Genomic DNA, 25,514 nt, shown 5'->3' with positions numbered 1-25,514 from the left:
ACCATTTATTTAAATATTTTTGGATGTTTTCTACATTTTCAAATATATTGATTTCAATCACAACACCGAATAAAAAGTGTACAGTGCTCACTTTCTATTTATTTGTAGTACAAATATTTGCATTGAAAAAACAAAAGAAATAGTATTTTTCAATTCACCTAATACAAGTACTGTAGTGCAATCTGTTTATCATGAAAGCTGAACTTACAAATGTAGAATTATGTATGAAAAAAACCTGCATTCAAAAATAAAACAATATAAAACTTTAGAGCCTACAAGTCCACTCAGTCCTACTTCAGCCAATCGCTCAGACAAACAAGGAGATAATGCTGCCCGCTTCTTGTTTACAATGTCACCTGAAAGTGAGAACAGGCGTTCGCATGGCACTGTTGTAATCAGTGTCGCAAGGTATTTACATGCCAGATGCGCTAAAGCTTTGTATGTTCAAGCTTCAACCACCATTCCAGAGGACATGCATCCATGTGATGACGGGTTCTGCTTGATCACAGTCCAAAGCAGCGCAGACCGACGCATGTTCATTTCCATCATCTGAGTCAGATGCCACCAGCAGAATTTTTTTTTTTTTTGGTGGTGGTGGTGGTTCGGGTTCTGTAGTTTCCGCATCAGAGTGTTGCTCTTTTAAGTCTTCTGAGCGCATGCTCCACACCTCGTCCCTCTCCGATTTTTGAAGGCACTTCAGATTCTTAAACCTTGAGTTGAGTGCTGTAGCTATTTTTAGAAATCTCACATTGGTACCTTCTTTGCATTTTGTCAAATCTGCAGTGACAGTGTTTGTAAATCAAACAACGTGCTGGGTCATCATCCGAGACTGCTATAACATGAAATATATGGCAGAATGCGGGTAAAACAGAGCAGGGGACATACAGTTCTCCCCCAAGGAGTTCAACCACAAATTTAATTAACGCACTATTTTTTTTAACGAACATCATCAGCGTGGATGCATGTCGTCCAGAATGATGGCTGAAGCATGAAGGGGCATACGAATGTTTGGCACATCTGGCACGTAAATACCTTGCAATACCGGCTACAAAAGTGCCATGAGAACGCCTGTTCTCACTTTCAGGTGACGTTCTAAACAAACGGGCAGCATTATCTGCCATAAATATAAACAAACTTGTTTCTCTTAGCAATTGGCTGAACAAGAGGTAGGACTGAGTGGACTTGTAGCCTCTAAAGTTTTACGTTGTTTTGTTATGGAGTGCAGTTATGTAACCAAAAAAAAATCTACATTTGTAAGTTACACTTTCAGGACAAAGAGCTCATACTACAGTACTTGTCTGAGGTGAATTGAAAAATACTATTTCTTTTGTCATTTTTACAGTGCAAATATTTGTAATAAAAAATAATATAAAGTGAGCTCTGTACACTTTCTATTCTGTGTTGGAATAGAAATCAGTATATTTGAAAATGTAGAAAAAATCCAAAAATATTTAATACATTTCAGTTGGTTTATATTGTTTAACAGTGAGATTAATCGCAATTAATTTTTTTAATCACAGTTAATTTTTTTGAATTAATCGCATGATTTAATTTTGATTAATTGACAGCCCTAATATTTACCAATTGTCTGATTCATCATTTGTTCCAGTATTGTTCCAGGCATTGAAGTTAGGCTGACTGGTTTATAATTCCCCAGGTCCTCTTTGTTCCCCTTTTTAAAGATAAGTTCTGTGTTTGCCCTTCTCCAGTCCTCTGGGACCTCTCCTGTCCTCCATGAGTTCTCAAAAATAATTGCTAACAGCTTGAAGGTTTCTTTAGCTAGTTCCTTCAATACCCTAGGATGAATTTCGTCAGACTCTGCCGCTTTCAATACATCTAACTTATCTATATATTTCCCTATTTTGGCTTGTGTTCCTTCCCCCTTGTTGTTAATATTAATTGTGTTAAGTATCTGGTCACAATTTACCTTTTTAGTGAAGACTGAAGCAAAATAGGCAGTAAACACCTTGGGCATCTTGAGGTCGTCCATTATTAGCTCTCCTTGCCTTTTATGCCCCTTGCTAGGGGTAACTCATGTTGTCCCTATATGCTTGTGCTCTTTTTTGTGTGTGCGCCCCTTAGCAATTTGTCCATGTTTCCACTTTCTGTAGGATCCTTTTTGATTTTCAGGTCATTCAAGAGCTCCTGCTGCAGCCATACTGGCCTCTGACTAGTCTTCCTGCCTTTCCCTTGCACCAGGATAGTTTGTTGTTGCACCTGTAATACTGTCTCTGTGAGAACTGCCAGCTCTCTGGAATTCCTTTTCATTTGGATTTTCTTCCCGTGGGACCTCACCTACCAGTTCGCTGAGTTTGTTAAAGTGTGTCTTTTTGTAATCCATTGTCCTTATTCGGCTGCTCTCAGGCCTTCCCTAGACTCGTGAAATCTGTCATTTCATGATCACTTTCACCCAATTTGCCTTCAACCTTCAGATTCGCTACCAACGCCTCCCTGTTGGTCAGGCTCAAGTCTAAAATGGCAGTCACCCCGCTTACATCCTGCACCTTCCTGAAACCAGACGTTATCCCCAGGCCATTCCAAGAACGTATTGGGCAGTTTGTGTTTTGCTGTATTACATTTCCAGCAGATGTCTGAGCAGGGCAAGTGCCCCTAACTACTGGGTCTTGTGTTTGGGATATTTCTGTTTGTTCTAGAAATGCCTCACCCACCTCCTCTTACTAATTGGGTCCCTACTACCATCACCCCGAGCCTGGCAACTGCTCTGCCTCTCACCTCCTGCACCTCAGCACAGGGGTCTATGTTCTTGGCATGTAATGCAACCCCCCCCCCTTTTCCCGGTTTGTCCTCCTGAACAAGCCGCACCCTCCTACCCCGATGTTCCAGGCAGGAGCCTTATCCCCCCGCGATGCCAGTGAAGTCAGTTTGCTCGAGGTGCGGCGCTGGCAGCCAGAGCAGGGACTTTCCCGGGTGGATTTTGACTAATCCTTAGGGGACCTCAGCCCGAGGAAACCACCTGTTGTGGCTGTCCTGCTACGGGCTCATGTAAAGTGAAGTCTGTAAAATGGGAGCAATCAGATGGGTCAATTAAACTGCCACCTCTGGGGATTCCCGTCAGCTGCTTGGTACAAAGTGAGCCCCATCTCCGTCCGCCTGCACCTCCAGCTATCGCCTGCAGGAGGCTCCAGCTGCCTGGGCGGAGGAGAGGGATCCACTCCCCTTCCCCCTCCACACCGTACCGGGGCCAGTGTGCGGCGCTGGTCAAACCCAGTGACATTCCAGCAGGGAGCAGGAGAGAGGCTCCTACCCCTCCCTAGGGACGACGCCCAGCACCCTCGGCGGAGCACACGGGCCTTTGCAGGCTTCTTTTCTGCCGTGGAGGGAGGTGGCTCTTGTAGTGATTGTATTCTCCCAGCTGGCCAGGTCCCCCAAAGCCCTGCTCTGGTTTAGCAGCAGAGGTCACAGGAAGTGTCTTCTCCCAGCATAATCTCTCCTTAAAACACTGGCTGCGTGGTCGTGTAGCCAGGGCCCACACTTGTTAGCTTCCAGCCATGGCTACATCTGCTCCAATCATAGCTCTGACACGCCCTGTTGCACCAACTCCTGCCTAATGCGTTTGTCCTTGAATCCTGCTGCTACTAATGCACCAGACTTTGACAGGTGCGAATCATTGATTTCACAGGTCCCCCATGGACACCTCCACTCTCCCCCCACACACACACCTCTGGAGGGGCCCCAAAGAGTGCTGGGGTGGTGGTAAATAGAGCACTGGCACCAAAGGGGTCTCCTTCCCCTCTCATACCCCAAAAGGCTGAACTGGTTCCGTTGCCAGTTCCTGACACATTCGGCCCGAGCCCAGCTCTGGAGAATTTCAGCCCAAAGGGTCAGAGGCGATGCCCCCTTTCATGGAAAGGCGACACTAATCCAAGAGCTGGAAGCTGTGCAGGGCCCGGTGCTCGCTTATCTCTGTAACTTCCCCTCACACACCTGGCTCGGGCTCCGGGGCGGTTCACTTTGGGCCTCCTGGAGCTGAGCGGCTGCGTGCCAAGAACCTGGCACCCAGCACTTCACTCCCGTGGGAAGCGAAAGTCCCTTTCGAGTCCGGGTGCTGTGCTCAGAAGATGAACAGCTCAGGCGCCCCGGCTGCCTCCGCCACCCTGCTCGGGCCCAGGAGCCAGGAGGTACCGTGCCCTTCATGGGACTTGCCCCAAGCCAGCAGCGATCTGTAACCTTCGGGGTTGCGCGGGAGCAGAGCCTTTGGCTACAAGAAACAGAACTGCAGGCAGCTCGAGGCTAGACTCCAGGTGTCACTCCGGCGTGGAGGGAACCATGTTCCCTCCACTCCCATTGTCCGCCTCCCCTCCCCAGCTCCCTCCCCCTGCCTGCAGCACCTTCAGCCCCCTCCTCAGCCCCTCGGGTCCTGCTCTGGCTTTAGACCTGAACGGCACCAGCTCCGAGGGGCCTCTCTGGCCGGGCTCTCAGGTACCCACCCGGCTGTCCAGGAAACCCCAGCTTCAGCCATCATCTCTGCGAGCCCTTCCCTGGCCCTGACGGAGGGGAGCCGCTGGCCAGGGGGGACTGAGGCAGAGAGAATCAGTGACTTGCTGGGTCCCGCAGCCGCCTGGCCGGGGCAGGGGCAGAACCCGGCCCGGTGCCCGGGCATAAACCCCGCCTGGCTGACGGGGTTGCTTCACTAGGACGAGCCTGTTGGGCTCCCCCGGCGGTTCCTGGTCGGAGCCGGGGCTCCCCGGGCCGGTGGTTTGGCTGGACCCTGCCGGCCCCGCGGTGCCCAGGGGCGGGCAGCCCCCGGCGGGAGCACGTGGAGGGCGGCAAGGCGGCTCGCAGGGGGGTGACGGGCGGCGCCCGCCCGCTCCCTGCCTCCCTCCGCCCGTGGGCAGCCAGGCGCTGCAGCCCGCTCGCAGCCGGGCGAGAGGGGCTCCCTCCTCCGGCCTCGGGGCGCCTCTCCCGGCCGGGCAGGCGGAGCCCCCGGGGGCTGCAGGAGGTGCCGGCTCAGCCGCTCCTTTAAAGGCGGCTCGGCCGGGCCGGGCTCAGAGCGGCGCGGGAGGCGGAGGCCGGTGCAGGCGGCAGGGAGCCGGGCGGCACGGTGAGCGGGGCGGGGATCGCTAGTTCCTGACCCCCGGGCCGGGGTCCGCGCCCCGCGGGGCTGGGCTGGGCTGGCGGAGCGCGGGGAGCCGGCCGGGGGCTCCCCGCGCTGCAGGGTGAGAGGCGCCCCGGCCCCCTTGTGTCCCGCAGGCTGCTGCGGGGTCCTGCCGGCCCCAGCCCGTCTCCTCTCTCCGGTCCCCGGGCTATCAGCGCCCGCCCAGCTGAGGCAGCCAGCGGGAGTGGGCAGCCTCCGGCAGGAAGCCACTGGGGTCCCTGGCCCCTTCTCGGCCCTGTTTCCCCAACCCGGCTTTGCAGAGCTCCCCTGGGGACTGGAGGTGAGAGCCGGGGCCTGCCTCGCAGGGTGGGCAGCAGGCGGTGCCACTCACTGCCTAGCAGGCGGGGGAAGCTGGCAGGGTGCTGCACATCCCTGGGAGGGGAGCCTGCCCTGTGGCTCCCCTGAAATCCTCCAGGTTCTCCTGTGGGGGGATGGGGGGGCCCTTCTCCCCGGTGCTCTCCCCACCAAGAGAACTGAGCTGAGCCTGCCCCCCCCCCCCATGACTGTCTGCTCCAGCGCTGGTCTCCCACCCTGGGGCACCGCCAATCAGCCGTGCCCAGATCCGTACAGCCCTGGGGGCAAAGGGCCGGGCCCTACGTTGCCTGGAATGCACTGGGGCCATGCGAGCTAGTGCTGGGTTGATGCTCACAGGGGCCATAGAGCCTCCCTTACCCTGGCACGCCGAGGCTGGTGGTTTGTGTAGCCCGGCTTCCTGCCTGGTGCCTCGTCCTCTGGCCTTGCACATGGCCCGGAGCCAAGGGAGACACTCAGGTGGAGGAACAGAGAGCCCCATAGCCCGGCCGCCTTGCAACCTGCATGTTCCCTGCTCCACCCAGCAGGTTAGCCCCTGCCTTCTGGCACCTCGCATGTGGAGCAGAAACAAGCCGGCAGGGCTGGTGGGTCCCTAACCCTCACACACGGGGATTGGCCTGACCCGGGGCGCTGGGATAGCTGTGAAGTGCAATGGGCAGGAGAGGTCAGTCATTCCTCTCCCGTAAGCCCATGGAGGCCAGGTGCTGACTGGCCCCTTCCCAGGAGCAGAGACTCCTCTTAGGAGCAGGGTTCTCAAGCAGACAGGGACGCCCTGTATTTATCCCCCCCACACACGTGCACGCAAGGCCCAGGACCTCTGTAAGGGCAGTGAGCCCCTGGCGGCTCCGTCCTGCTGCAGGGACAAAGGCACCCTTCAGCAAAGCCCAGCTCTGCTCCGGCGGGGCCTGGCACCCGGCAGTCTGGGTGGGCAGGCTCCTGGCTATCAGCTGGAAAGGCTCCAGGTGCCATAGCCTGCATGGCTGTTGGCAGCTCTGCAGCCACCTCTCTGGCTTCCCGCCTTGTACGCCCTCTGTTATCGGAGAGCCTCGCTCACCTGCGTGACTAGGAATGAAAGGCTGTTGGCCAAGTCTCTAGCTCTTCCCCCTCTGTACTTTCCCACCGGTGACTGGCTCCGTGGGGCGAGACCACTGTCTGCAGCCCCCCTGTCCAGGCTCTGGTTTCCTGTAGCTTGGGGGCCCAAAGGAGAGCCTTCCAGTGCCTCTGACACAGCTTGGTAGCTGGGGATGGCCAGTGCAAGTGCCAGCAGGCCTGAGGCCCCAGGATATGGGGCCAAGTCCCTCCATCGCGCTGGCTTTGTACTACGCTTTGGGATTGATTCCAGTAACTGCTCAGAAAGGAGCAGAGGAAACAAATCCTCCAGGTGAGAGGGAGAGCCTGGGTGACAGGGGGCCTCTGTGTCCCTGATAGAGACCTGGGAACCTCCCTCTTCCAGGCCTGTGTTGTGGTCAGCAGTCTTGTGGCTGAAGCTGGTCTCCTCACAAGACCCCTACAAGCCGGTGGGCTACTGCTGAGTGTAAGGAGGCTGTGCCTGAAGGGCCAAGAGTAGAGCGGGGCTCTCCGGCTGGGCCCGTCCCAGAGGAACAGAACGTAATCTGGCTGGCTGGGGAAGGCAACTCTTCCCCGTTGTAGGGGGGGTGGATGGAGCAGGGAGCTGCATTAGATCAGGAAAGGGACTGATAGCTCAGCCCCTTCTCACTAGGGATGGCGCGGGACAGACCTCTTCCTCTTTGCTGCAGGTCTGGGGAGCAATGACACGTGTCTGACTTGGGTGTGCAGTTGCTGCGATTGCTTGTGCAAATGGCTGCCTATGCACTTTTGCACACTTGTGCAGACCATGTGTCATGCACCATCAAGCAGTCGCACGCTCAGCTCTCTGAAGTGTTTGGCCCTGAGAGCCCAGAACCTGAAGCCTGTGTTCAAATTGTGTGGGTTTTCTGGTTGCTGGGTGACGGCATTTTACACCCTGCAGAGAGGAGCTGTTCCAAGGGCCTGCCTTTGAATGGCCAGCAACAGCGCACGAGAAGTGAGCATCTGGCTAGGGTAACAGACACAACTCTGTGCATGAGGCCAATATTGGAGGGGGGGGGGAATGTGTGTGTTGGGAGGGGAAATAAACCTTTCCTCCTGCATTTGAAACGCTGTGGGCCAGCCTGGTTCCTGTATACAGAGCCAGTGTCCAGTCATAGCCTGGCTTTGTGACAAGTCTTTGGCCACTTCTGGGAGAGGATGCTTTGATTTCTAGCACTAGTTCTGAGGAGACCTGAGCCTGGCTGGGATTCACATGCAGAAACTCTAGGGAGAGTAGCCAACCTCTCTCCCCTTGACAGGTCACCTGCGGCGGGTGCGGGTTGTGAAGCAGCAGAAACAGTCGCAGATGCAGTGACACTCGGTGTTTGGTTGTGCGAGTGGCTGGCTGTGAACTGCTCCTGGGTGGTTCAGAGCTGAAGGTCTCTGGGAAGGTGACTCCCACATAACCCACTAGGCAATCTCACTGGCGGGGGGGGAATCCCTGCAGAGGGGGTTAGCCGGCACTTCTGGCAGCTGCTCCTTCACTGCTGGGGAAAGTGAGTGCCCTGGGCGTGGCGACAGCCATGTGCATGGTGCTTTCCAGAGTGCAGACTGGCTTGCCAGCTAACCGAGGCCCCGAGCGATGGCAGGCCCTTGTCTGCAACCTGGAGGGCAGGAGGGCAGTGGGGAGCTGACTCGGCGATCCCCATTGGCTGAAGGGGAGTACGAAGTCTCCAATGCACTTCAGGCTGGCCCAGGGCTCCGGACTGTTGCCAGGAAGGGGACCCCCTCCCCTTCTGAAGCACCCTTCCCTGGTCCTGCCTTCAGTACCCAAGTGAGCCCTACTATTTGGCATGCTGCCAGAAGGAAGGCTCCCTGCTCTGCCAGCTGGGTGACTGGAGGAAGGGTTGCTTGGGCCCCCCCGGGCAGCACCATTGCTTCTGTGGCATTGCTGTCTGACCTCAGCCTGCCCTGTGGGCTTTGGGTTGCACCCCTAACATAGCCTCTGGTTCCTTCTCTTTGGACAGATGCCAGTGAGCTTTGCCACGGCCCTTCGTGTTTTTGGTACCAGCCTCTTCGCCTTGGTGGTGCTGGGAGGCATCCTTGCAGCCTACATCACTGGCTACCAGTTCATCCACACCGAGAAGCACTACCTCTCCTTCGGCCTGTATGGTGCCATCCTGGGCCTGCACCTCTTCATCCAGAGCCTCTTTGCCTTCCTGGAGCACCGGCACATGCGGCTCGAGGGGCGGCCCTTGAAGCTGCACCGTTCCGTGGCGCTCTGCATCGCTGCCTACCAGGAGGACCCCGACTACCTGAAGAAATGCCTGCGCTCAGTGAAGCGCATCTCCTTCCCCGACCTCCAGGTGGTGATGGTGGTGGACGGCAATGGCCAGGATGACACCTACATGCTGGAGATCTTCAATGAGATCCTGGGCTCCGAGAAAACGGGCTGCTACGTCTGGAAGAGCAACTTCCATGAGAGGGGCGAGGGGGAGACGGACAGCAGCCTCCAGGAGAGCATGGGGCACATCCAGCAGCTGGTGCGGAACAGCACCTACTCCTGCATCTTGCAGAAGTGGGGGGGGAAGCGTGAGGTGATGTACACAGCCTTCCAAGCGCTCGGGGACTCCGTGGACTACATCCAGGTGGGTGGCCAGCTCCTGGGGGCGGCTGGAGGGTGTAACGGCACGGGAGAGGGGTGACACTCCCGCCTTGGAGGGCATCTGGCCAGGAAAGGTGACCATGCAGCTCTCGCTGGGCTTTCCACGCAGCTCTCGCGCTAACCAGTGGGGAGCCGTTTCATTTTTCTTTGCTTTGAAATACTAAGTGAAGGAGGGGCAGGTGAGAGGGGCTGGGGCGGCAGAATCTGCTGCCTCAGGATAGGGGCAGCACAACCTTTGCTGTACCTTGCCTGGGCGGGAGGGACCGCAGGGCTAGGCCGAGATCTGTCCCAGCAGATGCACCGGGGATTGGCTGGCTCAGGCAGACTGGAGAGCCAGAGCAAGGAAGGGTTAGTGGTGAAGGCTGAGAGTTGGGACACTGCACTCCCAGCTGACTCCTGGCAGGGTCCGGTCCTGGCTCCGAACCCACCTTCTCCAGATCCAGCCCAGCCTTCCTGTGGGATTCGTTTGTGCTCAAAGCGTGTGAGATCTTCTACCGGGCAGTGCAAGAGCAGGGAGACTGGGCTGGCGGCTGTGTATGTAGCAGTGCATCAGCCAGGCTGCTCAGGGCATCGGGGGGACGCAGCAGTAGCACAGTCACTGTCCTCAGTCCTGTCCCTTTCCTTTGTGCAGCCCCGGCCAGCTCTCTGTCCTGTCCTGCCCCCTGCCCGTTCTACCTCTGCTTGGCGCTGTGTGCAGGGAGCCTGGGGCTCTGGTCCGTAGGGTTCCTCCAGCTTACAGTTCCCGCCTGCTGGCGGGTCGTGTGTTCCTGACCTGGACTGTACAAAGCCCCCAGTGATCCCCCCGCCCAGCGAGAACTGAATTACCCAGGGGAGTTCATGTGAGCCATTGGAGGGGTAACCCTGGCTCAAAAGGCTTAGTCCAAGACACATGCCCAGGAGTTTAGATACTCTTGGGTTGCAGATCTGGTCTGGAGCTCTCCCAAGAACAGGATTTCTTGGGAGCCCCTCCTGCTTCCTGTTGGGGTCCCAGCAGCAGCCAAGAGGTGTGAGCCTGTGACACCTGCCTCTGGGGGAAATACAAGCTCTGTAGGCCAGGGTTCGGGAGAAGCTAAGGGAAGGAAAGGAGGTGAGATGCCCGTGCCAGGTAACAACTTCCCCATCCCCCAACCACTTGGGGGAATAGCACTCAGCCTGGGGGCATGCCACATGTGGGACTAACCCCTTAAACTGACAGCCAGCCTCGAAGGGCTCAGCAGAGGCCAGCTCGGGAAAGTGAGGGCACATGCTGGGTCAGTGAGCAGTAGCTGTATTCACAGGGGCAGGAGATGCTCGGAGCCCTGCATGCAGAGAGGCAGAAATTGGTTCTTGGGGGAAGGAGGGTGCTGGAGCTCTCTGCAAACCCGTGGGCTAGCCAAGCACAGGGGAGTGCGACCCTCTCTTACCGCTGGGTTGAGAGAGTCCAGAGCAGCTGTTGCACAGAGGATCCTGCCCTGAGTGGGCAGTGGCCAAATAGGCAGATTGGGTCCCTCCAAGAATGAGACTTGGGGAGTGCAGGGCCATCGTCCCTGGGGAAGGCTGTGGCTCCTAGGATCGCTGCTCCTCTTTCCTGGCAGTGAGGCACTAGCAAAGGGCCACCCTGCCCTGGGCGTGGTGCACTGGAGAGCCAATGTTCATGCACCAGTTCTGTAGTGCCACAGATGTGCAGGCCACTCTAGAAAGAGGCAGAGATGGTGGAGACAGCAGGATGGGCAGGGCTGGAGGGGGACAGGGCTGTAACCCGGGTGGCACAGGGGAGCGGAGCTCAGGATGGCTTCCTGCTTGCCACAGAATCCTAGGTGTAAAGCCCATCTAGCCTAGACCCTCCCTGCCAGACTCTGCTCCAGGTCTTTGTGCAGTTCAGTGTTCAGTGGCTGGGGCAGCAACCCCTTCCCTTGGGAGGTGATTCCAAAGCCCCCGATCTCCGTATGAGCGAATCCCCCTGGCTGGCCTGTGCCCTGGTCTCCGGAGACCCAGCTAGGTGAGACCAGACCAATCCCTCTCCCGGCTCGTCTCTGACCTCCCTTCAGTTTGTCACCCTCCTTCCGGCATTGAGTTGCCCAGCACTGAGTGTGGGATCCCTGCTCTGACCCCCCAGTGCCGTACAGAGAGGGCCTGACTCTGCTGCGACCCTCTGCTCTTTCCTCGCTGCTCCAGCTGAGGGGCCAGGAGGGTGCAGGTGGCTCTCACCAAGGTGTCGGGCATGAGAAAACCGTCCGTACATTGAGGAAACCCTGCACAGGTGTCCGAGGTACTCGTCGTTCTGGGACCCATACGTTAGCCAGAATGGCTGGAGGGCACTTTGCCCCGAGAGGAGAAAGGCCGTCTCGGCGCTCCCCTTGCCAGGCCAGCAGCCTTGCCAAGGTGCATGGCATTTCCGTGCACTGCCACAAGCAGGAACTGCTGTTCCCCGGCAAGCCCCGAGCATGCCCCAGCCATGGCCACTTGCTCTTTGGGCCCTGTGAGACGCGAACCCTGCAGCAAATGGCTAATGCCTGGACGGTGCCAGGTCTCCCTACTGCTCCTCTGGCACTGCCACTTCAGCTCCTGGAAGCAGAACTACCTCATGACATCTTCCCCCCGCCCCCCTGCAGTGAGACCCTTCACCTCTGCCCCATCGTGCACCCCTGCCCCCTAACGGCAGACTCCTCTTCCCTGCCAACTTCCTAGCACAGAGACATGTCTCTCTTCCCTCCAGCCCCCCTCCGGGGCACAGCCCTGCCCGGGCTCAGAACTAGGGCCCCGGCTGCCCCTGTGCTCTGCGTGGTTCTGTGAGCGCACAGCAAGGAGGAAAGGTGATGTGGGCAGTACCATGCTGCTCCCCTGCTGGAGCTCCTCAGTCTGGTTGTGTCCGTCTGCTGTTTTGCAGATGCCCTGTGGCTGCGTACGCCCCGGGCAGCCTCTCAGAATGGACTCCTGGAGCTGCCCCATAGGCCCAGCGTGTCCGTGGCAGGATAGGCCTCTGCCCTAGGGCTTGCTCTGCGGTCCTTTGTCTAGTCCAGTTCTAAGTGACTCGGGCTTTGCTGGATGCAGGGTTGGAGGCTGGGCTCCCGCGGCGTGCATGGAAGGGAGCAGGAGGCTTAGGCCGAGCAGACCGTGACGTTCTCTCTCTGCTCGGTAGGTGTGCGACTCAGACACGGTCCTGGACCCAGCCTGCACAGTGGAGATGCTGCGCATTTTAGAGGGGGACCCACGAGTGGGCGCAGTTGGTGGAGACGTTCAGGTACGAACCCAAGGGCCGAGTGAGACTGCCCTGAACTCCCAGAGCCAGCCGAGCCCAGGGAATGCAGGGCCACTTGGGGGTAGGGTGGGGGGGATCGCTTGGCTCCTCTGGGGTTGGGTGCCAGGTTCAAAGTGAGCCTGGCTGTGCTGCTGCTGAGTGGGTGGGGAGCAAGTCCCTATGCCAGTGCTGGGGGAGGAGGGTTAGTGCCATATCCAGGCCTGGGGATGCCAAGGCAAGAGGCTCTATAAAATCCTAGGATAGAGGGAGCATCCTGGAACAGCCCCGGAAGGAAGGCTTTCACCGCGGCTCAGAGCCAGCCTGCACGCTGTGCTGAGCCTGCTGCCACGTGCTTTGGCAGTGATTGTGAGGCGCACCTGGGGCGGCGGCTCTGCATGGCGGTGCAGGTTCTGTCCTCACCGCGTAGGCACAACCAGTGGGGAGGGGAGGGGCAATGTCCCTCTGCCCCCATCGTACTGCTGTCTGCTGTGGGGCTCCTCTGTGACTGGTGTGAGGCTGGCAGGTGCCTCCCTGAATAACTGGGCAGCAGGGCTGAGGTCCTGGAGGCACCTCATTTCTCCTTAGAACGGCCACGGTGCCTGTCTGCGCTGGTCTCTGCCCTGCAGGCCTGGCCGCGTGAACAGGAAAAGCTGGCTACTGCTGTCGCTCTGAGAGCAAGGGCCTCTCGCAGCAGGGCTCCCCTGCATGGGCAGACTGTGGGCGCTGCTGGAGGCGATGCTGCTCTCCTTGCCTCGGCTGGGGAGGGAAGCCCTGCAGGGCTATGTACTAATGGTGTCTCCTTACACGTGTGGCTTTCCCAGATCCTCAACAAGTACGACTCGTGGATCTCCTTCCTGAGCAGCGTGAGGTACTGGATGGCCTTCAACGTGGAGCGGGCCTGCCAGTCCTACTTCGGCTGCGTGCAGTGCATCAGCGGCCCCCTCGGCATGTACCGCAACACCCTCCTGCAGCACTTCCTGGAGGACTGGTACAATCAGAAGTTTCTTGGCAGCAAGTGCAGCTTTGGGGATGACAGACACCTCACCAACCGTGTCTTGAGCCTCGGGTATAGGACTAAGTACACCGCCCGCTCCAAGTGCCTGACCGAGACTCCCACCAAATACCTCCGCTGGCTCAACCAGCAGACTCGCTGGAGCAAGTCCTACTTCAGGGAGTGGCTCTACAACGCCTTGTGGTTCCACAAGCACCACCTCTGGATGACCTACGAGTCCGTGGTGACTGGCTTCTTCCCCTTCTTCCTCATTGCCACGGTCATCCAGCTGTTCTACCGCGGCCGCATCTGGAATATCCTCCTCTTCCTCCTGACTGTGCAGCTAGTGGGGATCATCAAGGCCACCTATGCCTGCTTCCTCCGGGGCAATGCGGAGATGATCTTTATGTCCCTCTACTCCCTGCTCTATATGTCCAGCCTCCTGCCAGCCAAAATGTTCGCCATCGCCACCATCAACAAGTCAGGCTGGGGCACCTCCGGCCGCAAAACCATTGTGGTCAACTTCATCGGCCTCCTCCCCGTTTCTGTGTGGGTCGCTGTCCTGCTGGGAGGCCTGGCCTACACGGCGTACTGCCAGGACCTCTTCAGTGAGACGGACCTGGCCTTCCTCATCTCTGGCGCCATCTTGTACGGCTGCTACTGGATGGGGCTCCTCATGCTCTACATGGCCATCGTTGCCCGGCGCTGTGGGAAGCGGCAGGAGCAGAACAGCCTGGCTTTTGCCGAGGTGTGACAGGTGGGGGGGGGGCTCTGGATGGAGTGGGGAAAGTGCAATGGGAAAGGATTAGTGCATTGTTCGGGGGCAGCCAGGGGTGGGGGTGGGGAGGAGACGGGATTTTATTTGTGGGTTTTAAATTGCTGTCCAAGGAGCGAGTTCCTGGGCTAGTGAGTCTGAACGCCACCCGAGGAGAGGCTGCTTGTTGCCCAGCAGAGCACACTTCAGGTAGCCTGGGCCATGCACACCTGCCCGCAGGTGCGGTGACTCCTGCGTTTGAGGCCCATCCTACTGCTGGAGGAGTGGGAAATCCCCCGAGGCAGCTTCCAGCCTTTCCAACACTTGCAATGGCTCCTGTGGAGATTCCTGTCTGCCACCTGCCAGGGCACAAAATCCTGTGTGGGAGCAGCACTGAGCTCCACTGGTGTGGGAGAGGCCCTGGGCCGGAGGTGGGACAGGAGGCATTGCCTGCAGTCTCCAACCTGAGCACTAAGGCTCCAGGGGAGGCCTGTCCCCAGGAGCCAGTGAGAGTGCTCTGTGCACCCCCTGCCCACCAGTAGGGATGGGAGTGCTCACTGAAATGAATTCATACTTCAAAAGAATCCAAGTTTGCGAACACTTTGTCCTGCCCTATAGAGCAGGAGCTCTGGCTGCACTGGCAGCATGGTAGGTGACACAGTAAGTTGGCTGCAATGCGTGCCCCTGGGGACTTGATTCCTGCCTGGGGCCCGCGAAAGAGGCTGAGAGGGGCACTGCTTAGCCAGAGCCAGGGCCTGCTCCGAGCTGGGCTCGGCCAGGCCCTGTGCCTCTTTGGTGCTGGTCTATAAACTCTGGCAGTGGGGACTGCCCACGGGAGTCAGGGCTCACAAGGTCTGAGGCAGGTATGGTGAAGGCTCCCCTCCCCCCGGGAAGGAGTGCCCCAAAGTCTCTGCAGGCGAAGCTGTGCTTGGCAGGCCGTGAGCTCCCTCCCTCTTGTGCTTTACCGTCCAGACACTGGATTCCCTGTCAGTCTTGCATTCTCCCCAGGCAGGAAAATGGTCCATAAATATTCAATTTATTTAAGAGGGCAGAAATTCCCCCTCCCCTCCCCCCCTCCCCCGCCCAGGCCTGTGGATTTAATGCTGTGAACTAGGGAGGGTAACCTGTGGCTCTCCTGAGGCTTTGTGCCGGGGCGGGGGCTGCTTTGCTAAGGAAACTGCAGTCCTTTCCCTGGTGCGGTGAAGAGATGTCTCCAACTTGACATGAGAGTTTCCAAGGCAGGGGGAAGGCTCCTCCCCTGCGAGGGCCCAGATGGCAGCAGTTGGGCCGCCTGGACTGGACCATTCTTTGCTGTTCTGAAGCGGCTTCCTCAGTCAGGTACCACGTCCTTTTCCTTGAGCCACTTGAGAACTGGAATGATCCTGGCCTCCCACAGGGATCTGCTGCATGTCTGTATGGCCCAGCTGCCTCCAGAGCTCTCCCATGGCTCCTTCTGATCCAGAGCCCTGGGCATGAGGGCAGTGTGCGCCCATGGTGCTGATGGCGGTATGAGCCGCTGCTCCGCTGTGCCACTCACCCCCAGGCAGCTTTTCCGTCCCATTCCACACAGTGGGGCTGTGCCCTGGGGTCACTGCAAGGGGGCAGTGGTGCACGCTCTGCCCAGCCCATGGCCTGGCTTGTCTGTTCCTCGAAGGCTGAGGCAGTATGGCTTTGCTGTGCTCAGAGGAACATCCCCACAACTGCCAGGCCAGCAGCAATGCCACAAGCGCAATAACCCGACCCAGCCTGCTGCTAGGGCCATGGTGCCGCGTACAGCTCGAGTGCCCTACGGTGCCAAAGCCCACGGCAGGGTCACCTGGGGCCTCTCGGGATGGCTGCCTCTGCCCCCCATTCAGCATTGCCCGGTGCTTACGAGCGACCTGTGGGCCAGACTGTGCCAGCAGCTGAGGCCGAAGGCAGAAAGGTGAGTGGCTGCATTAAGATTACATGGCTCTGAGCTTTCCTCCGCCTCTGCCTGTCTCCTGGGCCCACTGCACAAGGGGGAGCACCTTTGCAATGGAGCGAGGTCAAGGCTGGCTGTCAGGGCTGGCGATAGGAACGGGGAGGGGGCAGCATCAAGATGGAGTTAGAAAGGGCTTATTACTTAGCCTCTCAGTGCTTCCCCTCCTCCCTGCTTCTCAGGTCAGGGCGCCTGGTTGTGTCGGGTCCTAATGTCCTGTCCACACCATGCAGGAGTGCCAGATCCCCTCTCATCAAGGTGAGAGAACACCGTCTTTACGGCTGCTCAGTATGGTCCTGCCCTGCCTTAGCTGCTTTCATACAGCTGCGCACAAGCAGGCAGCATGGCCTGTGCCCTGGGAGGCAGGACCCTGGGTACTATTCCTGGCTCTGCCACTGATGCAGGAAAGTCTCTTCCCCAGCTGTGAAAGGGGGGGTATGTGGACACCTTGGGAGATGGGTGCTCTCCCAGGGCAGTTAATTACATGCTGTCTATTCCAGGGGTTAGCACCGTTTGGTATCTTCACTGTGGGTCCCCACTCTGCCAAGAGCCTCAGTCAGAATCCCTGCCCCACGCTAGTGTCTGCCGCCGGCTGTGGTTTTAGCCCCCCGTCCTCTCTAGTGCCCAGCCCTGGCTGTAGCTCTAGCATCTCTGTGTGAGGATACGTGCCAGACAAAGACGCAAAGCGCCGCTCTGCGTAAGAGCGTCTGTGCCAGTACAGCCAGGGTGCTCGGGGCAGCGTGCAGAGCGGCAAAGGGATGTTGAGGGACACATGGAGTGAGCCTAGCCGGAGCGGGAATGTCGCAAGTAAAGAGCTCACCCCTGTTCTGCTGGCTGAGGAGCCTCAGGCAGGGACCCAGCGATGAGGCAGAAGGAAAGCAGGGCTTAGAGTTTTGGGAACAGCCACCCAGCCTGTGCAGAAGGGGGTTTGAGAGGCCCTGTCTGCTGAAGAAACACCACAAAAGCCCCTTAGGCCCCCTCCAGCTGCCACTCCCTGGCCCCCAGTGGGTGTTGGTAGGGTTTGAGGTTTGCCCCATGGAGAGCAGCAGCTAATTCTGGCTCCTTTGCCAAAGAACGGAAGGGCAGTGAGAGGCCAGTCAGCGGGAGCCTGCCCAAGAATGGCTGCCGGCAGCTTCTTTGCCTGCCCTCTACTCTGCCTGAGGAGTGCTCACGTGGCTTATGAACCCTTCCAGGGCCTGCAAGGGTGGTTGTAGCCAAAAACTGTATTTCGCGCTGTGTCCCGGTGAGCTGGGTGCTGCACCACTCCTCCAGCACAGAGCCTCTGCCATGAGCTAAGGGGACACCAGCCCCCAGCCAGTTAGTACCTCTGCTGAGCAATGGAAGGTGCTGTGCTGGGTGCTAAGCTGGGGGCCAGCTGCCCTTGCAGGGGACCCAGCCCCATGGAGTATTTTTGCAGGTTGGCTTAAGTCCCTGTGCTGCTACTGAGCCAGGTTTAGGGGGCCAGGGGTTCCCCTAGTCTGCGGAGCTGCAGGGCAGAGTAACCACCCCCATCACATCCAAGAGGGACAGGGGTCTGAGCTGAGAGCACCCCCCCCCCCACCCCCCAGGGACTAACCTGCCATGGCACCAGGCTGCTAATGGCTGGGATTCCAGCAGCTGGGCCAGGCTGCTTGTCTGTGTGGGCAGTTACCTCAGGAGAGGGGATGCCCCCAGCTCCCAGTGCAGCAGAAGGCTGCTTGCTTTGCACCCCTCCTTGAGCTAATCACGGCTGCTTTGCTCTTGTACTGGGTCCAGTCAGCTCTGTTCCCGGACTTCTGTGCTTTCTTCTGAGGGAGGGCCCCCGGGGATTGTACTCTATGGGCTTCTGGAACAGGTGCCTCTCCCTGCATGTCACTGCAGCCTCCCCTCCCCTCAGGTACTAGGGGGAGGGAGCCTGGCCTCCCTGGGCGTACGTGGAGGCCTGAGCAGGGCCCTGGCTTTGGATCTAGACCACAGGTATGTGCTCCCTTCTGGGCCTGGGAGAGCAGCTTCCACCCCTGCCTCACCCAGCAGTGTCCCCACATCCCTTGTGTCTGGACTGGCTCCTGGCTGCACCACAGCTGTCTCCCCAGGCCCCAAACCTTACTCCAGGTGATTTACTCCATTTAATACAAGGTTTTTAGGAGACTTTTGTAGCTCTTTGGTATTTACACTTATTGCTACCATTGTTTGTAAATTATTTATTTTTTACCTGCATTTTTTCATTTTTTAAAAGGTCTGTTTTTATATCGCAATGGATTTGTCATAATAAAGAGATTTGCACACAGGAAGGCTGGGGGTGTGTCTTGGGGGGGCAGCTGCCTTCTTGGCCCTAGAAATGAGTCCCCACCCATGGCAAGAGCAGCTCTGCCAGGAGCCTGGCTTGGTAACTGAGTGCCTCCCCAAGGGCCATGTTCCTGAGAAGCAGGGCCACCTCAGCCTACACTCCTGCCCCCCAAGCTCCTGCAACTACCCATGCAGGGCCACTTCCTCCCTTAGCCGTGCCCTGCAGGGGCCCGAGGGGGGACAGGGGGCTCACCGTGGAGGCAGAATTCCCAAGGGTTTGCTCCAGTAGCTGAATACCAGCTGACCCATGCTGCTGTAAAGAGGGCTCAGTGTCCCTGGCTGAGGCAGGGTCGCTGCTCCTCTCCCCACCCCATGGCGCTGGGAGGACAGAGACGGTGCAGGCCCACTGACCCTCCTGTCACTTTTATTCAAGGGGCAGGAAGAAGGAACACAAAACCAGCACAAAAAGTCAGTTGGCTCCTGGCTGAGCAGGAAAGGTGATGCCACCTGCTGTCTCCACCAGCAGCTGGGTGGTCGGGGTTACACCAAGGGGCCTGCTCATTGTTCCAGTTCTGAGCACTAGTGCCAGACCGAGGAGATGGGGGCGCCTGGATTCCCTGCTGTGCAGGCAAGGTGGTAGGGCTGGAGTGGCTGGGCCTGAGATCTGCATTCCCTGAGGAGTGCGTCACAGAAACACAGTGCTCCACCACATCGAGGAGGACAAGGGGCTGCTGGCCTCCGAACCCCTGGAGTCCGGAACCCAGCAAGGCTCTAGGAAAAGCTGAGACTGTGCTAGGCCCCAGTTTGTTGGCAAGGCAGGTGGCAGGAGTATGGCTGCACTCTTGATCTTCTCTCTGAGAGCCCAGGGTAGGGGGTCAGGAGAGAATCAGCACCACCGCAGCCTGGCTGTGTTGTTAATGGGAGACGGCAATGTCCCATTAGGAAAGAGGACAGCTGGGTTCGCAGCCATGGGGCCAGCTGGCCTGGGGCAGGGAGTTGGGTTTGGCCCCAGGGGGCCAGCTGGCCTGGGGCAGGGAGTTGGGTTTGGCCCCAGGGGGCCAGCTGGCCTGGGGCAGGGAGTTGAGTTTGGCCCCAGGGGGCCAGCTGCTTTGGAGAAGGGGACTGGGTTCGGCCCCAGGGGGCCAGCTGGCCTGGGGCAGGGAGTTGGGTTTGGCCCCAGGGGGCCAGCTGCTTTGGAGAAGGGGACTGGGTTCGGCCCCAGGGGGGCAGCTGCTTTGGAGGAGACTGGGTTCATGCTCTGGGGCTCACCCACCCTGGGGAAGGGATTCCGGTTCACACTCTGGGGACCAGCTGCCCTGGGGAAGGGAGATTGACCCAGGGGACCAGTAGGTCTAGCATCCAGCATAGCAGGCCCCTGTGTGATGGGAGCTGTGTTCATGCCCAGGGAGCCAGTTCTTGGAACTGGAGCTGGGCTCATGCTTAGGAGGCCACCAGCCCTTGGGCTGGGAGCCAGGTTCATGCCCAAGGGTGAGCCACCCCCTGCAATGGTAGCTGGGGTTGCACTTGAGGGTCCTCCTTCCCTTGGAAAGGGGAATGGATTCATAGATAGGGGGTCAGCTGGTCTAGTGGTGAAGAGGCCAGTCCCCCTCGGCATGGGAGCCAGGCCCAGGCCCAGGGCTCCAGTCCCCCTCGGCATGGGAGCCGGGCCCGGGCCCAGGGCTCCAGTCCCCCTCGGCATGGGAGCCGGGCTCGGGCCCAGGGCTCCAGTCCCCCTCGGCATGGGAGCCGGGCTCGGGCCCAGGGCTCCAGTCCCCCTCGGCATGGGAGCCGGGCCCGGGCCCAGGCCCAGGGCTCCAGTCCCCCTCGGCATGGGAGGCGGGCTCAGGCCTAGGAGGCCACCTGCCCTCACAATGGGAGCTGGGCTTGGGCCCAGGACCCCAGTTCCCACTGAGATGGGAGCTGGATTTGGACCCAGAAGACCACCTGGCCTGGGGATTGAAGCTGGGCTTGGGCCCAGGGCTCCGGTGCCCCTTGGGATGGGAGCCGGACTAGGGCCCAGGAGGCCACCTGTCCTTGTAATGGGAGCTGGGCCGGGGCCCAGGAGGCCACCTGCCCTAGGAACGGGACCTGGTCTGGGGCCCAGGGCTCCGGTCGCCGTTGGGATGGGACCTGGTCTGGGGCCCAGGGCTCCGGTCGCCGTTGGGATGGGACCTGGTCTGGGGCCCAGGGCTCCGGTCGCCGTCGGGACGGGAGCTGGTCTGGGGCCCAGGGCTCCGGTCGCCGTTGGGATGGGAGCTGGTCTGGGGCCCAGGGCTCCGGTGCCCCTTGAGATCGGAGCCGGACTAGTGCCTAGGAGGCCACCTGCTTTAGGGACGGGAGCGGGGCTGGGGCCCAGGAGCCCACCTGCTCTTGAAAGAGTAGCTGGGTTCTGGCCCACAGTGCCAGTGCTCCTGGGAGTGGAAGTTGGGCTAGTGCCAAGGAGGCCACCTGTCCTTGGGATGTGAACTGGGCTTGGGCCCAGGAGGCCACCTGCCCTTGGTAGGGGAGCTGGGCTTGGGCCCATGGCTCCAGTTCCCAGCAAGGTGGGAGCTGGGCTAGCACCCAGGAGCCCACCTGCCCTGGGGAAGATAGCTGGGTTTGGGCCCAGGCCTCCAGTGCCCCTTGGGATGGGAGTCGGGCTAATGCCCAAGAGGCCACCTGCCCTGGGGAAGGGAGCTTGACTTGTGTCTGGAGGTCGGGTCCCCCTTGTGCTAGGAGCACAGTTCTGGCCCAAGGACATGGCCCCACCGGGCACGGTAGCTGGAGTTGTACCCAAGAGGCCACCAGGCCTTGGCAGGAGAGCCTGGCTCATGTTTTGGAGTTCAACCCCTCTTGGGATGGGAGCTGGGCTTATGCCCAGGAGTCCAGATGCTCTAGGGAAGGGAGCTGAGTTTGCCCCCATGGGCCCAGCCCCTCTTGGGAAGGGAGCTGAGTTTGCCCCCATGGGGCCAGCCCCCCGCCCTCGGGACAGAAGCTGGGCTCGTGTCCAGGGGGCAGGACGCTCTCTGGTATGGGGCCGGGGCTCTTTCATACTTTCTTGGGCACGTTGGTGATGATGGGCTTGGGGCGGGTTTTGAAGAGGAGCTTTGTCTTGATCAGAGCCGTCACCAGGTAGTGGGCAGCTGCCCCTGTGGGGCTGCGGTCACAGCCGTGCTCACTGGCACCACGTTTGGTGAGGACGGCGAAGGGCTTCTCCAGGTGCACTACCTTCCCATAAAGAATGTGATGGCCCACGATGAGCACAGGGACCCCCTTGGGAAAGAAGAGATAACAGGCACAGGGTCAGAGCCCTGCAGGGACCAGGCTCCCTTCCTTTCACTACAGCCTCCTTACCCCTTCCACAAGAAGACGGACATCAGAACCAGGTGCAGCCTTCGTGGGAGCTGCCTTGGCAGAGGACTCCCTACAGCTGCTCTCCCAAGCCTGTAAGGAAGGTAAGGAAAGGTCCCTCACCTCTCTGGTGTAATGCAGGTCTCCCAGGAGGTTTCCAGCGAGCCCGGTGCTGTAGCGAGCCTCAATCTCTCCCTGCAGCTCCATCAGCACCCACTCTGCCAGGCCTTCAGCCCCATCACTGAAAGCAAAGGGCTGGGGGTTACAATGTCCTAAGGGTCGAAGGGCCAGGAGGGGGATGTCCACACAGAGGCTCCACTACACAAAAACGTGGCAAGCCAGGTCCACTAGCTCTCTGGTTTCTGTGCAATACCCGGGTTTAGACACTGACCGAGGGCCTTGCTGAAGCGTGTTCAGACCCCAGTGGGACACAAGCTAGCTCAGAAACTGACAACTCCTCACTTCCTCACACTAGCACAGGAAGGAGTCATGCCAAACTCACCTGGAAATCACAATCTGCACCATGCTCCACTTCTCCTCTGCAAATCGAAGGAGACACAGATTCATCAGCAAATGGGGCTGAGGGACCAGGCACCTGGTCTGAACCTCCTGGGCCACTAGGCGAGAAGTGACCACCCAGCCGTACCTGGGGAGGGGAGGAGTCCACTCTCTCCTCACTGCCAAGTCTCATTGTAGAACCACTTATGGCACAGCCCCCAAGAGACCCTTTGACACATACGCTCCCTTTGTGCCCTAAGCAGCCCTTCTGATGGGAGCTCCCCATTGATTCACAAGGGGGAGTGATGGGTTGAGCAGCGATTATTTTGTATTTTACTGCCACCTACTGCCAAACTCGGATAATGTTCCTTTACAGCTACAATGGGTGATGCGATATGCACAATAGAAGCGGCTCAATGTTGTGCTCCCCAAAACAGCCAGAGGCAGTCTCCCAGAAGCAGGGAGAATCACCAAGAACATGGCATAATGATCTGACTGCAACGGTAGCAAGTGGCTGGCACATACCTGACCCTTGAGATTACGCTCCAAGCCACAATATGTTTGTTTGATTGTAACAAACAACGGAAGAGGCTGGACTACCAGATGGGATGTTCCAAGATCATTTTCATTGGAAACAACAGATGGGATTTGAACACAGGCAGACGAGTGACTAACGTGTGGCTCCACCAGGCCTCCCTTTTACCCAGCACCACACTGTCTCAAAGCCAGTTTGCTTAGGTGGTCGATGTCATGTCAGCAAAGTGCTTAGAAGAGGCATCCTCCAAATACCTTATGGATCAGCAAGATTGTGTAGTTTCCTTGGCTGTTTGACTCCTGTCTTTTACTTCATTATAGTTAGCATGGTGGGCCCTGGATCCCAACACCCCAGAAGCAGAGCTCAACCAGCCCAGGTCCCACTGCCAACCAGCCCAGACTGCGAACATTCTCCTGTAAAGCTAGAATTAAACGATCTTATTGTCTGTAATTCAGGCAGCCTGAAGTGTGTGATGTGACCTCCCCCAGACTATCCAGCAGTGAAAGCTGGGTCCGTGGGAGTTTGCAGGGGAAAGGAATTGTCACTAATTCTAAGTATTAATCTCTACAGAGGCTAATTAATCCTTTCTTGGAGATTGTTATATTAGGATAATCTCATAACAATAAAATAGACTCTTGCAAATTAAAACTGGAAAAGCTCCTTTTGCTCCCACTGAGTCCATCTCCCAAGGGCCGCAGCAGGAGTACTCCATGCAGGACGTTTTCTAGGGCTTTCTCTGAGCTAATTTAAAGTTTCCCAAATGACAAGGTTTCTGCCCCTTCCTTGAGAGTCTTCCATGGCCATATACATCTCACTGTCACTAGCTCTTTCCTTACAGTCAACCTAAAGTCCCCCTTGCTTAATTTCATCCTATTCCTCCTACGTACATCCACCTCTGCATAGGAAAGTAACTTCTATCCCTCCTTGGTGTTTACACTGTTTAGATACGGGAAGATTTATGTCCCCCACCTTTATTGTCACATAGCCAAGTTAGTTCTTATATTCTTTCCTCATAAATTAATCGCTCCAGCCACTTGTTTTTCTGATCTGAATTCCCTCCAATTTGTTAATAGCTTTTTGACAATTTGGTGCTCAAAACGGAATGGAACATTCCAAGTGTGCTTGCATCAGAGTTGTGTAGAAAGGGGCTATTTTAAAACGATTATTAAAAAATTAAACAGATCTATCTTATAGCACTTTCCATCCTGAATCATTCCACCTGCATTACAAATTTTAATTATATACACAGCGGAATCACAACACAGGCCACTGCAACACAGCCACCTCTTTGGTGGAACAAGTAGCAGTTTGACTCGATTAGTGGAAATCTTTACTCTCTAAAATGTAACTTACTTTCACAGAATATTCTTATTCCCAGGAAAGGGAGTTCCGTTACTAATAATCCTCCTTTCCTCTGCCTCTTGTTGGCATTCGCCACAGCCAGACTTGAAACTCCTGCATAGAAACACTCCCTGTTTGCAATTGCACATGAAACATCAGACTCCCAAGCCCTCTCATGACCCGCCTCCTATTTAATCCTCCAGTACAGACATTCTAATCAGGAGCCAACCGTCTCTGCAATGAAACTAAGGCAGTGTGGGGAAATGATACATCCCGTGGGGACAGTACAAAAATGGATGTGCCCCATAAAACTCAGTCAATACTGTGATTGGGTCCAAGGCGCTCTACAGCCTACAGGCTGCTGTCCTGAGCCATACCCAGGCTCAGTGTGACACAGAATAAGGGAGGGCTTCAGACCTCAGCCTGGGAATGGTGGCCATAGGCTGCACAGTTCTCTTCATGCCACATCCCAGTGAGGTTCTACCTAGCTGTACCCTCATGCCTCTGCTCTCCTTCCTGCAGCCTGGCCCAGCCCCCTGCCCCTGCCCCAGCTTCCCTAGCCCTTCCCTCACCACCCTCCCCTATCCTTCACCGGAGCCCCTTCACTAGCCCCTCCCCCACCACCTTCCCAGAGCCCCTCCTCCAGCCCTTCCCTCCTCATCCTTCATCAGAGCCCCTTCACTTACCCCTCCCCCACCATTTCTCCAGAGCCCCTCCCTCATCACCCTCCCCATCCTTCCCCAGAACCCTCCCCCAGCCCTCCTCATCCTTCACCAGAGCCCCTTCACTAGCCCCTCCCCAGCCCTCCCCTCCTCATCCTTCACCGGAGCCCCTTCACTAGCCCCTCCCCAGCCCTCCCCTCCTCATCGTTCACCGGAGCCCCTTCACTAGCCCCTCCCCCACCACCTTCCCAGAGCCCCTCCCTCATCCCTCCCCTCCTCATCCTTCCCCAGAACCCCTTCACTTACCCCTCCCCCACCACCTTCCCAGAGCCCCTCCCCCAGCCCTCCCCTCCTCATCCTTCAGAGCCCCTTCGCTTACCCCTCCCCCACCATTTCCCCAGAGCCCCTCCCTCATCACCCTCCCGTTCACATCCTCTCCCCCACACCAACATCCCTGTACCACCGCCGGGCCCCCACCATCACCCCTCGCCCCAGGGTCCCTGGTCCCGACCTGCAGGAGGGGCCGTCGACGCAGCAGGCCCTGGCGAGGGAGCAGGGGCTGCCTGGTCTCCCGGCAACAACCGAACCTCCCGCCGCTGCGCACTTCCGCCCGGCCGGACCCTTCCCCTCGCTTCCGGTTCCGGGTTGCAGGGCGCGCACGTGGGGAGGAGCTGGAGGAGGCGGAGCGGAGCGAGCTGGGGCTGCGGGCGGCGTGACCCGGGCCGGCCGGGAGAACCTCTCCTTCCCCCGCCGCCTGCGCGGGGCCACCCCGGGGCGCAGGGTCGGGTCAGGCCAGGCCGGCCTCGGTGCGGGAGCCGGCGGCCGCAAGGGGGGGAGGA

The 25,514-nt window shown here is 58.3% G+C and overlaps 2 protein-coding genes across 3 annotated transcripts; one reads left to right on the top strand and one right to left on the bottom strand.

Annotated features, from left to right (window-relative positions):
* The first annotated feature begins 4,079 nt into the window (after positions 1 to 4,079).
* HAS3 (hyaluronan synthase 3) lies at positions 4,080 to 14,084 on the top strand. Its single transcript, XM_065416671.1, has 4 exons — positions 4,080 to 4,139; positions 8,485 to 9,105; positions 12,241 to 12,342; positions 13,161 to 14,084. Exons 1-4 carry the CDS (start codon positions 4,080 to 4,082, stop codon positions 14,082 to 14,084), a joined length of 1,707 nt encoding a protein of 568 aa, XP_065272743.1.
* Positions 14,085 to 21,241: 7,157 nt separating this feature from the next.
* CHTF8 (chromosome transmission fidelity factor 8) lies at positions 21,242 to 25,289 on the bottom strand. 2 transcript variants are annotated; one of them, XM_065416397.1, is made up of 5 exons: positions 25,187 to 25,289; positions 24,026 to 24,127; positions 22,142 to 22,178; positions 21,763 to 21,880; positions 21,242 to 21,561 (listed from the first exon to the last, which is right to left on the bottom strand). In XM_065416397.1, exons 3-5 carry the CDS (start codon positions 22,162 to 22,164, stop codon positions 21,337 to 21,339), a joined length of 366 nt encoding a protein of 121 aa, XP_065272469.1. In that variant the 5' UTR covers positions 22,165 to 22,178; positions 24,026 to 24,127; positions 25,187 to 25,289; the 3' UTR covers positions 21,242 to 21,336. The 2 variants fall into 2 exon arrangements, with proteins under 2 accessions (XP_065272469.1, XP_065272470.1); XM_065416398.1 differs by lacking the exon at positions 22,142 to 22,178.
* Between the last annotated feature and the right edge of the window lie 225 nt (positions 25,290 to 25,514).

This window comes from Emys orbicularis, chromosome 14 (assembly GCF_028017835.1).
Source record: "Emys orbicularis isolate rEmyOrb1 chromosome 14, rEmyOrb1.hap1, whole genome shotgun sequence".
NCBI lineage: Eukaryota > Metazoa > Chordata > Testudines > Emydidae > Emys > Emys orbicularis.
This window is presented reverse-complemented; position numbering and strand designations above follow the sequence as displayed.